This window comes from Chiloscyllium punctatum, chromosome 3, assembly GCF_047496795.1.
Source record: "Chiloscyllium punctatum isolate Juve2018m chromosome 3, sChiPun1.3, whole genome shotgun sequence".
NCBI classification, from domain to species: Eukaryota; Metazoa; Chordata; class Chondrichthyes; order Orectolobiformes; family Hemiscylliidae; genus Chiloscyllium; species Chiloscyllium punctatum.
The window spans coordinates 16,041,840-16,056,542 of NC_092741.1; the positions used below are offsets into that span (position 1 = coordinate 16,041,840).

At 42.5% G+C, this 14,703-nt stretch overlaps 1 protein-coding gene across 1 annotated transcript in view; it reads right to left on the reverse strand.

The window, feature by feature from the left end:
* Window positions 1-14,703, reverse strand: part of ptk7a (protein tyrosine kinase 7a) — a 138,472-nt gene that overhangs the window by 39,215 nt on the left and 84,554 nt on the right. The window contains exon 2 of the mRNA XM_072550697.1: window positions 6,044-6,337. Coding sequence (XP_072406798.1) covers window positions 6,044-6,337 — 294 coding nt within the window. The remainder of the gene's footprint in view (window positions 1-6,043; window positions 6,338-14,703) is intronic.

The following is a 14,703-nucleotide window of genomic DNA, read 5'->3' on the forward strand; positions in this document are numbered from 1 at the left end:
TTCTAGGGACATTTCTAACACTAAAGCCAGTATTTCCACTATTTCTGGTATACCTTTGGTGTCCTGCTTTATAAAGACAGAAACAAAGTAAAAATTTAGTTCGTTGGTTATTTCTTTTCTCTGCCTTAACTTCCTGTTTTGTACAGTTAGGGATCTAAATTAGCTTTGGCTAATCTTTTTCTCTTTACATACCTACAGAACTTCTTTGTACAGTCAGTGCTTACGTTCCCCATAGACTTGCTTTCATTTCCCTCCCCATCACCCCCTTGTTAAATCAATTCCTTGGACTTTGTAGAAGCTGTTTCTGCTGGTCAGCCTGTTTGCAAGCCATTTGGGTCAATCGTGATATTCCTCTCACCTGGCTTGGCCCCATGCCCTGGGTGACCCTAGCCTAACAGAACATTCTTTAACAACTACATAACTGTTTTTTATCCCCACATAACTCATGAACTTTTTATCTGCCATCTGCATTGACTCAAGGTCTGAGAAACATTAGCAACATTAGCACATCATGTGTAGTTATGTTATAGTCTTGGCAAGGCTGACCTCTGCCTGCTGTATGTTCACATAGGCCATCTAGTGATTATCTTGTGATTCAGTATCTGATTGAGAACTGTCAGCTCAGTATTTTATGCACTATACAAATCCTTGTATTCCATAACACTTAAGGAGAAAACATCAGTCCGTGCTAAGGGAAGGTGATTTTTCTCCCCCATGATATCATGCAATAACATTTGTCAATGCTGAAGGTCTGAGTCCGGAGAATTTCTTCAACAGTCCTCCTTTGCTGTTTTTTAAAGTGCTGCCAATCCTCAGATTTTTTTTGCCAATTTGTTTTTTTTTTGCTTTATGTTTTATCTCAGTTCATTTGTAGGCCATGGCTTGGCCAACGCTGTCTTTGTATTTTTGTGCCAGATAGGAATAAATGTTTTTTGTGATTCACCCATTCACTTTTTGAATGTTTACCATAGCCTATCAACTGTCATTTTCCTAGTTACCATCAGTTCTAAGGATCACCAGACCCAAAACATTAACTGATTTCTCTTCACAGGTGCTACCAGACTTGCTGAACTTTTCCAGCAACTTGTGTTTTTGTTTCCTAAATACTGAGGACACCTGGAGATTCAGTTCCTATCCCTGGTCACCATGCAGTAATCCGGACTACTCGTATGATTAATTCATCTATTTTAGATTGAATGCTTTGTGCATTCAGGCACAACTTCTTAGGGCCTTGTCTTTTTTTCTTTCCTGTGGCTTTGTTTGATTCTGGCCCTGATTCACTGGCCAGCAAGTGAACACCGACAAGGACACTGAGATGCTTCAGCATGATCTGGACAGGCTGACTGAGTGGACAAATCAATGGCAGATGTAGTATAATTTAGATACATGTGAGGTCTTTTACTTTGGAAACAAAAACAAAGTGGCAGATTACTATCTTAATGGCAGTAAATTGCAAGAGGGAAGTGTGAAGTGGGACCTGGGTGTCTTTGTGCACCAGTCGCTGAAGGGAGGTATGTAGGTGCAGCAGACATAAAGGCAACAAATAGCTTGTTGGCCTTCATCGCGAGACGTTTCGAGGACAGGAGCAGGGATGTATTGCCACAGTTTTACAGGGCCTTGGTGAGGCCACACCTAGAATATTGTGTGTAGTTGTGGTCGTCTTTTCTGACGAAGGATGCTCTTGCTGTCAAGGGAAGGTTTTCCAGGCTGATTCTGGGAACGGCAGGACTTATGTAGGAGGAGAGATGGACGAGGTTAAGATCATTTTCACTGGAGTTCAGATGAATTGGGGGGAGGAGGGGGTGGAGGATCTCAAAGACTTATAAAATTCTAACAGGACTAGACAGGGTAGATGCAGAAAGGATGTTCCCGATGGTGGGTTCATCCAGAACCAGAGTTCACAGTTTGAGGATTTGGGGTGATTTAGGACGGTGATGAGGAGACATTTCTTCACCCAAAGAGTGGTGGGCTTGCGAATTAATTGCCACAAGAAGTAGCTGATGCCAAAACCTTTACTGAATTCAAGAGGTAGCTAGATACAGTGAGGGTAGTGGGATTAAACGTTATTGGGAGAAAGCAGGATTAGGCTACTGTGTTGGACGATCAACCATGATCATGATGAATGGTGGAGCAAGCCTAAAGGGTCGAATGGCTTTCTCCTACTCCTAACTTCTATGTTTGTATGATTCCTCTGCCTATCACACCCTTTCTCTCATTTGCTCGTCTTCAATTTCCCTTCCACTGACTCTTGCATAGATTTGAAAAGGGTGGCACTGAAAAAGCACAGTAGGTCAGGCAGTATCCAAAGTGCAGGAAAGCTGATATTTTGGGGATAAGCCCTTCATCAGAAATGTCCTTATTGCAAAACGTCAACTTTCCTACTGGTTGGCTCCTGCCTGACCTGCTCTGCTTTGCCAACGCCACCTTTTTCGACTCTGACTCTCCAACATCTGCAGTCCTCACTTTCTCCTCCTTGCTTGGTTCCAACCTTCCTCTCGCCTTGCCAATTTAGTTTAAACCTTCTCAATCATTCTACCAAATAGTCCACTGGGGCACAGTCCCACTCCTGCCCAGGTGTAACCCTTCCAGTTGTCCTGGTCTCATCTCCCCCAAAACTAGTCCCAATGGCCCAGGAATCTGAAACTCCCCCTACTCACACCACTAGTGCTCCCAAATTAACCTGTTGGACTACAACCTGGTGTTGTATGATTTTTAACTTTGTACTTCAATGAAATGTAACTTTTTGATGACTTCAGGGGCTTGGTTTTAAGTAGGCTGCCCCAGTGAGGTGTAACGAAAGAGATAAGATCAAAAGCAGGTAAATGAAGGCAAGCCTGGATGCCGAAAGTACAGCAGTATGTCAGTCCTGTCAACCTTCAGAATAGGTGTCAGTGTACTTTCAACAGGTGAAGAGACTTGCCAAAAAAGTTCCAGGCATCAGGGCTTTACGCTACAAACGTTAGGTTGGAAAATCTGAGTTTGCTCTCTTTGAAGCAAAGCAGTTTGAGGTGAAATTTGGAAAAGAGCACAAGATGACCTGTTTAGCTTAGTTAGACAAAATAAATAGTTTCTATTAGCTTTTTGGGACAAAGAGTTTTTGTTTTTGGCCAGAAGTGCATAGGGGTGCAAGGAAAACATTTCTTTATGTCGCTGGGTGATAGAAGCAGAGGTGATAAGTGATTTCAGAAGGAAACTAGATGGATTGCATCCTCTACGGAAAGAGGATATGTACTTGCTGGGTTGAATAATCTTCGCCTGTGCTGTATTAAGTCTATTAGAGGGGACTGGTTAGCTCAGTTGGCTCGGCAATTGGTTTGCAATGCAGAGCGATGCCAACAGTGCAAGTTCACCTTGCGGATCAAGTTTCAGGGGAAATGGAGCACTCAATTCCTCCGCACAACTTTCTCTGGTAAATCAGTGACATTATCGGTGCTACTTCCTTCTCTTGTCCAGAATTGGAAATATTTATCAATTTTGCTTCCAATTTCCACCATGCTCACTTTCACCTGATCCATCTGACTCTTCCCTTCCTCGACATCTGTTTCCATTTCTGACCACCACAAAATGCCTACTACAAACTCACCAACTTCCACAGTTACCCTCACTATCCATCCTCACATCCTGCTTCCTGTAAAGATTCCACTCCATCCTTCTAGTTTCTCTGTCACATTGGTTCTGATGATGCCACCTTCCGCTGGGAGGACTCAATATCCAACGTTTTCCTCAAACAAAGATTCTCCATGACCCTGGTTGATAGATCTCTCATCTGTATCCAACCCATTTCCCACACTTCTGCCCTTGCCCCTTCTTTTCCCTCCCACTTCACAGATAGAGGCCCCAATCCTCACTTTCCAAAAGCCACATCCAAAGCATCACAATCAGCCACTTCTGCCACCTCCAGCAGGATGCCTCCATCAGACACTTCCCTGTGTCAGCCTTCCATAGGGACCTTGCCCTCCAGAACACCTTAGTCCACTCCCGATACCTCCCACATACCACCACAGCATCTTTCCACACAATCGTAGAAGGTACAACACCTACCTATTTACTTCCCCCCTCACCACGACTGAAGGTCTCAGACCTCCAGGTGAAACTGCAATTTACTCAATCTTGTCTATTATATTTGCAACTCACAATGTTTCTTCTACAAAGGGATGAAATGCAGATTGGGAGACCACTGTGTGGAACACCCACATTCTGCATGCAAAAATGATCCCAAGTTTCCAGTACCTGCCACTTTCGCACACTGCGGTTTCGTGACCAACAATGGTGTCTCAGGTATGCTGCAGTGCTCTAGCAAGGCTTCAGCACAAGCTGGAAGAACAGCATCTTATTTTCAACTTGGGGACACTAAAAGTCTTCAGGACTCAATATAGAGTTCAATATGCTTAGGGCCAGAACACCACCTTCCACATTCTTTCACCACCCGCACCCACAGGCCTTGTTGTTACGTGGGCTGTTGCCATCACACCCGGCCCATTTTCATCTACTAATGGTCTCCAATAGCAGTTTTTGCTTCTCCCTACTACTTGCTTGATATTTAAATGCAGACTAAATCATTGCAATATAATTTACTGGATTATGCACACAAATGTCAGCAGGTATCATCATGAATTAGGTTAAATCTGCCAAATTTGTTTAATAGCCTCCTTCTTTGCATGATATGCTAAGATTGCACTGAATGAGACACTGAACCAGCAATTAATCTTTGAAAGTACATGGAGGAATCTGTTAAGGAAGTCTTTATACCATGATTTTTGAAGTGCATGATCATCAAAGTCACTATTGTTTTATTATTTTTCGGGCGGCACGGTGGCACAGTGGTTAGCACTGCTGCCTCACAGCGCCAGAGATCCGGGTTCAATTCCCGCCTCAGGCGACTAACTGTGTGGAGTTTGCACGTTCTCCCTGTGTCTGCGTGGGTTTCCTCCGGGTGCTCCGGTTTCCTCCCACAGTCCAAAGATGTGCAGGTCAGGTGAATTGGCCATGCTAAATTGCCCGTAGTGTTAGGTAAGGGGTAAATGTAGGGGTATGGGTGGGTTACGCTTCGGCGGGGCGGTGTGGACTTGTTGGGCCGAAGGGCCTGTTTCCACACTGTAAAGTAATCTAATCTAAAGTAATCTAATCTAATCTAAAAGAAAAATAATGATGGACAAATGTAGAATACTTGGATTTCCAAGAAGTCTTTAATAAAACAACACACAAAAGATTAATATGCAAGCTAAGGACTCACAGAGTTGGGAGGAATATTACCATTAATGGGTGATTGGTTGATGGACAGAAAATCAAAAGAGATGAACAGGTGAATAAAGTTGGCAGGCTGTGGATTAGTGGAGTGTTACAAAGATCATTGCTGGAGACTCAGCTATTCATAAATCTTAATTAAAGACTGGATATAACACTGGATTCAATGACCTTTATTAAGGATTGCCTGCACCCAACAATATAAAACCACAATTAGAACTTGAGCCTGTTCTATTTTTCAATGAGATTGTAATTGATCTGTGGTCTAACTCCTGCCTTTGGCTCATATCTCTTAATACCTTTGCTTAACAAAACTTTATCACTAAAATTTAAAATTAATCTGATCCCATATCCATTGCCATTTGCAGGAGATGGTTACAAACATACATCGAAGTTCTTCCTAACATCTCACCTGAACTGTTGGGCCCTAATTCTCAAACTATGCTCCCTAGCTTGAGAATCCTTAACCAGTGGAAATAGTTTATCTTTTCCTGTTAATATCTTGAAAATAGCAATCTGTGGAAGCACAAACATCATAAAGACTGAAGCAGTTCAAGGGACTGGTCCACATTAACATTCTCTCAGTCCATTAACACATTCTCATGTTTTCATTTTCCCAGTATGAATTTTCAATGTCATTACTTTTCTGAATTTTCTTTTGAATAATAATTAATAATTCTTTCTACAGGTGTCTCTGAATTGCCAAACTCCTGGCTCAACATAAAATCATACCCTTGAACTTGTTAACCTTTTCAAGGTAAGATAGGACCATCCCTAACCAGAAAGCATTGGTACTCACATTTGATATTGAAAGACGCGGTTGCTGTTTTAGCTTCCTCTCCAGTAACTGTATTCCGTGCTATGCACTGAAAGTCTCCACTGTCCTCCCTCCAATCAACTGCAGTAAATTGCAGATTGCTGCCTTCAATGAAGCGTCTCTCAGAAGTCTTCACAGGTTTTCCATTTAGCAACCACTGAAAAACAACATTTGTTGGAATCTCAACCTCACAACGGAGTATTGCACTGCGCCCATGCAAAGCATCCTGTGAGTAGGGCTCCTTGGTGAATAGAATTATCGTCTGTATGCAGCACACTGTGGGGAGAAAAGACAATGTGTTTTCTTATTACATAATCATCCATCCCAGACACTGGTTCAAAACAATAATGGGGAGATGAAGAAAGGAGCTGAGGAAATGTGGTTGCATGGATTGGAGGCAAAGGAATGGACAGGCACACAAAACATAGGGAGTAGGAGGGAGAGGGAACATGGGGGTTGTGAGGGAGAGAGGGAGAACCTGTGTTGTGACCATTTTATAGCTCCATGAACCTATACTGCATAAATATCTTCAATAGCATATTCTACAACAACACACATGCTTTGTCTTGTTTGTCCCACGTCGCAAATCCTGCAACAGTGAACTTTGCATATGCAATATAATAAAACTTAATTTTCTACTGGCTTGGTTGTGTTTTATTTCATGTTTGAAGGCGAATATACAAGCCAGCAATTGAACTTTATATTTTTGATATGGGAATTAAATCCCAGTCAACCACAGCAAATCAAATAAATTGATGAACAAGGCATTAAAACCTCCTATCAGCAATAATGATGCAATCAAAAACAATTCACTTCATTAGGAACACAGGAACAGGAATAGGCCATTCATCCCTATGAGCCTGCTCGACCATTCAATAAGGTCATGGCTGATATGTGGCCTAACATGTGCCTGCCTTGGGTCAATATCCCTAGATAGTATGGCTTAATAAAAGTTTGTCTCTCCCGAATAAGTTTGAACAATTGAATTTGCATTGACCACTTCAAGGAAATGAGTTCCAAACTTCCTCCACTCTTTGCATGTAGAAGTGACATCTCTCAAATGGCCTGGCCCTAATTCTTGGACTTTGCCCCGGTTCTAGAATCTTGAACCAGTGGAAGAAGTTTCTTTACAGAACAAATCTCAATATCCGAATTTCAGATGATCCAAATAAGATCTCAAGGTCCCATAAAAACACTATCTGAACTCTCAGTCATCCAAGCAAAACACTCCCCACCCGTCTCATTCGGATAATCAAGATTGTTCTGTACACTGTATTTCCCTGCTAATAGGCTGAAGATCTCAATTAATTTGCTGCTTAAGCTTCTAAATTCTAGACAACAAAAGCCTAATTTGTTTAATCTCTCCTCCTAGCTAAACCCCTAAAGTCCAAGCATCATATTGTAAACCTGCGCTGAACTCCCTCCAAAGCCAAAACACCCTTCCCTTAGGTGTAGGGATCAGATTTGCACACAGTATGCCATTATGCATGTCACTTAGCTTGTACAAGCTTTAATAAACTTTAACTATTTGCAGAAGTTGGTGTGTGTGAATTACATCTTGTGTGAAACCTCGGGAAAAGAACCAAACATAACCACATGAAACAATGCTATTTTATTACATAAATGATATTAAATAAAAGACAAGCTAAAGACAAATATGATTTTACGTTCATTCCACAGCCTCTTGGTTTCACAAACTGGCCACTGCTGAAAACTGGAAGCCTGTCCAACTGCCAACTACCAGGTCATGTCCTACCAATTTGAGTACTTAACCATTATTCCAACTTTGTTTCCTGCCACTCAACCAAGGTTCCTCTCCCAGTCAGTAATTTGCCCTCAATTCCATGAATTTCCATCTTAGCTAACAGTCTGATGTAGGACTTTAGCCTTTTAAAAGTCCTTTGCTACTACTTCAAAAAAAAACTCTAGGTTTATCAGGCATCACCTATCCTTCATGAATGCATAGAGACTCTCCCTGATTAACTGAATTTTTTTTTAGGTAATCAATTGCCCGATCATTGTTGGAGTCCAGAACCAAATTCCCCACCACAGCTAACTGGTCTGCAATTCCCTCTGTTTCTTCCTGATACCTTTCTTAATCAGCAGAGTGACATGAATAAATTTCCAATTCAGAGGTACAACTGCTAAATCTAGGGAACTCTTGAAAGATTATGGTTCAGGCATCAGCATCTCCTACCTCCTTGAACACTTGTGCATGGAAACCATTAGGTCTTGGGAATTTGTCAATCTTCAGTTCTCTTAATTTCCCCATTATTGATGATTTACTTCAACTTATTTTATTTAGTCCTTGATCCATGTAAATTTATTTGGGACTTCTAGCAAGCTATCCTCCATTTCTGTTGCGAATACTGAAGCAAAATAATTGTTCAGCATGTGTGCTATTTCCTCATGGTCCTTGACAATATCCCCACTCAGCCTTCAAAGGGCAAACAGCACTCTTAACCAGCCACTTTCCCTTTATACAACTATAACATCTATTGTCTTTTATGTCCATTGTAAGTTTCCTTTCATAATCCTTTTCAGCCACTTTGTGGCCTTTTGTTGGTTTTTGTATTTGTCCCATTCTGTGGGATCTGTACTGTTCTTTGCATTTTTATAAGCCTCTTTCTTTGAAATTTATGCTGTCCCTCATCTCCATAGTAGACTAGCAGGAGGCTGGAAGAACACAGCAAGCCAGGCACCATCAGGAGGTGGAGAAGTCAACGTTTTGGATGTAACCCTTCTTCCAGCTTCCTGCTCGTCTACCTTGGATTCCAGCATCTGCTGTTTTCTTGTCTCTAACCAAGTCCCTTATCCCCATGGAAGTTTCTTCTGTGAGGTGGCGCTTTTCCTTTTCATGGAAACAAAATGCTTCTGAATTACATTAAAATATTTCTTTGAACACCCTTACTTTCTTCAGCTGTTTTACCTATTAGCAGTGTTGCTAGTTTACTGTGGACAATCTCTGTCTCGTCCCATTAAAGTCTGCAAGACTTAAATCCATTCTTTGTCTCTTACAAACACTACATGAAACTCAATTATGCTATGATTACTATTTGACAAAATGCTCACAAACAACTGGGTCACTAATTAAATCAAGCTCATTATGAAGTGCAATGTTGCTTGTCCCCTTGTTGCATCAAAGAGATACAGCCTCAGGAAACTATGCTGGGGACACAAGAAATTCACAATCTTTCTGGCAGGTGCTTGTCTGTCTATCCTAATCTATGTTAAGATTAAAATCCTCTATTAATGTGACTCTGCCTTTGCTACACAGTTGCCTAATTTCAGCATTTAAACAATTATACACTTCTCAGCTATTACGAGGTGGTCTATATGGGACACCTAATGAGGTTTTAATTCCTTTATGCCTCCTCAGTTCCACCCAAAAAGGTCTTTGGAATGCTCTCTCCCTCCTTACATTCTCTCTCACCACTGAAGTGATTCCATTTTCTAATTAGTAATGCTATGCCATCCTGTCTGTCGTTTTTGCTATGCCTCCTATAAATCTTATAACCTGGTATGTTCAGTTCCTGCTCCTGATCACCCCACAGACAAGCCTCTGTAATCGCTACTATACCTTAGTTTCCAATATGAATCTGTGCTTACAGCTCATTTAACTTGTTCCTTAAACTCTGTGCATTTGTACGAAGAACTCTAATTTTGGCTGTACACCCTATCCTGTCATTCAGCGTTGTATTATTTCCTCCCTCCTGTCTTACCCAATGCACTTTTAAGAGTCCCACCTTCATTAAACTGACCTTGCTTGTTCATTGTTAACCTCTACCTTATAGAACATAGAACATAGAGCAATACAGCGCAAAACAAGCCCTTCAGCCCTCGGTGTTGCGCCGACCTGCGAATTATTCTCAGCTCATCCCCATATCCCAAAATCACCCATGTGTTTATCTAAGGATTGTTTAAATCTCCCTAATGTGGCTGAATTAGCAGGTAGGGCATTCCACGCCCTTACCACTCCGTGCGTAAAGAACCTGCCTCTGACATCTGTCTTAAATCTATCACCCCTCAATTTATAGTTATGCCCCCTCGTACAAGCTGATGTCATCATCCTAGGAAAAAGACTTTCACTGTCTACCCTCTCTAATCCTCTGATCATCTTGTACGTCTCTATCAAATCCCCTCTTACCTTCTTCTTGCCAATGAGAACAGGTTCAAGTCTCTCAGCTTTTCCTCATTAGGCCTTCCCTCCAGATCAGGCAACATCCTGGTAAATTTCCTCTGCTCCTTTTCCAACGCTTCCACATCCTTCCCAAAATATGGGGACAAGAACTGTACACAATATTCCAAGTGTGGTCACAACAGCGTTTTGATTAGTTGCAGCATGATATTACGGCTTCGGAGCTAAATCCCTCTACCAATGAAACCTAACACACCGTAAGCCTTCTTAACAGCACTATCCACCTGGGTACATGGACTCCAAAATCCCTCTGCACATCCACACTACCAAGAATCTTTCCATTGACCCAGTATTCTGCCTTCCTGTTATTCTTCCCAAAGTGCATCACCTCAAATTTAGCAGCATTAAACTCCATTTGCCACCTCTCAGCCCAATTCTGCAGTTTATGCAAGTCCCCCTACAACCTGTAACATTCTTCCACACTGTCCACTACTCCAACGACTTTAGTGCCATCTGCAAATTTACTAATCCATCCACCTATGCCTGCGTCAAAGTCATTTATAAAAATGACAAACAGCAGTGGTCCCAAAACAGATCCTTGTGGCACACCACTAGTAACCAGACTCCAGGCTGAATATTTTCCATCAACCACCACTCACTGCCTTCTTTCAGAAAGCCAGTTTCTAATCCAAACTGCTAAATCACCCTCAATTCCATGCCTCTGCATTTTCTCCAACAGCCTACCATGTGGAACCTTATCAAAGGCTTTACTGAAGTCCATGTATACCGCATCAACTGCCTTACCCTCATCTACGTGCTTGGTCACCTTCTCAAAAATCTCAGAGGTTTGTGAGACACCTTCTTCTCACCTGCTGACCAGCTGCTTCAGTTCCCAACCCCCTGCCATACAAACTTAAAACCTTTCAAGTGGCACTGGCAAACCTCCCACAAGGATACTGCTATCTCTCCAGTTAAGGTGCACCCCATACTTTTTACACGTCCCACTTGTCCTGGAAGATATCCCAACAATGCAAATAGCTGAATCTCTCCCTCCTAAATCAGCTCTTTAGCCACGTATTCTTTTGTGCTATCTTCCTATTTCTCACCACAACAGCATGTGGGACAGCGAGTAATCCTGAGTTACTGTTGTCCTGTTCCCGCAAAATGCTCAGAGACAGAGTATGGCTTTACCCCCATCTTTATTCCAGCCATGGAGGGAAAGAGAACGATCGCCTATGTACACAGAGACATGACTTCTCGGTCTTCTCTCGAACAGCAGATTCTTAATTAATTATGTAGTCACTTACAGGAAGCAGTATGCAAATAGGGCAACATCTATATTGATTGGGTGACCATTACAAACAGCGAGTGTCAATAGTAAAGATTAAGCCATCCGGCATTATACAATAAATGTTCTTAACCTTGTTAACTGGCTTCATATAATGAATGCTTTTCACCTTGTTAACTAACTTTACATAATGAATGCTTCTTCATCCTGTTAAATGGTTTTACATAATGAATAATTTTTCACCTCGTTAACACACTACCCTTGCCTTCAATGCCTCACTGTTTACTGCAAGTTCTTATCTGATCCAAGCCATCCTAGCTAAGCCTTTGTCTAGATTAGAGTGGTGCTGGAAAAGCATCCGAAGAGCAGGAAAATCGACGTTTCGGGCAAAAGTCCTTCATCGTAACTAAGCCTTTTGTCAAGCAACCCTTAACTTAATTATTTCCCTACCTGCTCATACCTTATACACTTTCTCATTACAACCCTAGCAGTCCTGCTCTTTAACTTTCTGCCGAACTCCCTAAATTCCTTTTGCTGGACCTCACCGTTCTTGCTAATGTCATTAGTTCTAAAAGGACTTCAACCTCTGGCTGCTCACTCTCCCTTTTCAGAATGCGATATGTCCACTCTGAGACATCCTTGAGCCTGGCACCAGAAAGGCAACACACCATCCTGGAATCTCACAAGCAGCCACAGAAATGTCAATGTGGACCCTGACCATGGAATCCACCATGACTAACACTATTGCACTTTGACCCTCCTTCCTGTACAACAGAATCAGAATGGTGCCAACATTCTAGCTACTGCATTATTTATTATAGAACATAAGGTAGATAAGTACAATTTGAATGAACCTTATCAGGTTGACAACTCTACAATATGCTTCACACTGGTCATGGACAACAATGAGCACTTCTTCACTGAACTGATAACACATTGTTATATATATCGAACATTACAACATTCTTGTTTAAATGCAAATGCATAGTCATCTTCCACTGAAGGTGTTTAATAATAAACTTTGCCCGGAAAGAATGACCACAAATAGAAAATAGCAATCCACAATCAATTAGACTGAAACTTATGCAAATGTAACACCTTCTCCTATATTGTGAAGCTCCCAATTTGTTAATGAGATGGGCACAATAAAAGGGCTTCAAGAAATCGACATGCAACTGACCAGTCAGACAGTACCATTCATAACTCAGACATAAACAATGTTAATTGGTCAAGACTTAAAGCTCTTAACCTTAATAGGTCTTAATAGGTCAGAGGAAGGGTGGAGCAGATAGGTGGGAAGGAAAATGGACAGGTAGGTCAGTTCAAGAGGACAGTGCAGAGTTGGAGGGTCTTTCTTGCAGAATTTCTTTAAATAGGAACACAAGAAACAAGAGGTTACATTAGTCAAACCTGGCTGATCACCCACTTCAATTCCATTTTCCCCCACACGTGCAGCATTCCTTACATTACTGGTTTGCATAAAGATTTGTAGCTTGAGTGCCTGTTACCATGGTTGTGGGTATATTTGCTGAGCTGGGAAGTTGACTTGTAGGGTGTTTCATCCCCTGTTGAGGTGACACCTTCAGTGCTTTGGAACCTCCTTTGAAAGTTACCGGTTAGGTCACTGATATTGAGAAATGTGTCAATTGCTACTTCAAAGATGCTCAAAGACCAACCTTCTGCAGACCTGAGAGACAAAGACTACTAAAGATCCCAAACCTTGGAGTTAAAAAAATTCTCCATATCGCACTTATGGGTACTCCCCCTTATTTTCTATTGTACCCACTAGGTCCAAAGTCCATAACCAGGAGAAACATCTTACCTCCATCAACCCTGTTGGTCCCTTTAAGTATTTTGTAGGTTTCAATGAGATTGCTTCTCATTCTTCAAAAGTCTGCGAAATATAGGCCTAGTTTTCATAACCTGTCTTCAGATGACAGGGAGAAATAGTGAGGACCGAATATGATGGAGATCAGAATCTAAAAGTGTGGCGCTAGAAAAGCACAGAAGGTGAGGCAGCATCCAAGGAACAGGAGAATCGACATTTTGGGCATAAGCCCTTCATCAGGAACATGGGGGGTGGGAATGTGGAGGTAGCTGAGAGATAAATTGAGGCAGAGGCAGTGGGAAGGTAGCTGGGAAGGCGATAGGTAGATGCAGGTGGGGGGGGTGATAGTGATAGATCAGAGGAAGAGTGGAGCAGATAGGTGGGAAGGAAAATGGACAGGTAGGTCAGTTCAAGAGGGCAGTGCAGAGTTGGAGGGTTAGATCTTGAATGAGGTAGAGGTATAGGAGATGAGGAAACTGGTGAAGTCGACATTATGTCTTGTGATTGGAGAGTCCCCAGGTGGAAGATGAGGCATTCTTCCTCCAGACGTCAGGTGGCTTGGATTCGGCGATGGAGGCGGCACAGGATTTGCATGTCCTTGACAGAGTGGGAGGGGGAAGTTGAAGTGGCTGGCCACAGGGTGGCAGGGCTGTTTCGTGTATACATCCCAGAGATGCTGCCTGAAACATTTCACAAGTTGGCACCCTGTCTCCCGACATAGAGGGCACCACATCGAGAGCAATGGACGCAGATGATGAGGTGGGTAGAAGTGCAGAAAAATCTCTGCTGCATGTGAAAATATCCTTTCCAGACATGGATGGAAGTGTATGAGGGGGAGGGGGTAGGCACAGGTTTTACACCTCTTGCGGCTGCATGGAAGGTGCCGGGAGTTGAGGGGTCGCGGTCCTAATAAGGGAGTCACGGAGGGAATGGTCTCTGCAGAACACAGATTGGGGTGGGGAGGGAAATATAACTCTGGTGATGGGGTCTGATTGTAGGTGATAGAAATGGCGAAGGATAATGCACTGTATCTGGTGACTGTTGGGATGGAAGGTGAGGACCAAGTGGGTTCTATCCTTGTTGTGGTTGGAAGGAAGGAGTTCAAGGGTGGAGGTGTGGGAAATGGAGGAGATGCACTTATGGGCATTGTTGATCACTTGGGAGAGGAAATTATGGTCCCCTCAGCTCTGTCCAAGGTACCAAAGGATCTTTTCACATCCGGCAGATATTTCCCTGCATATCCAAAGACCTCATCTACTGTGTCCGTTGTTCTTGATGTGGTCATCTCTACCTCGGGAAGACAGGACGCCAACTTGAGGAAAACTTCAGGGAACATCTCTGGGACACACACAAAACAACCCCACCACCCTGTGGCTGACCACTTCTAC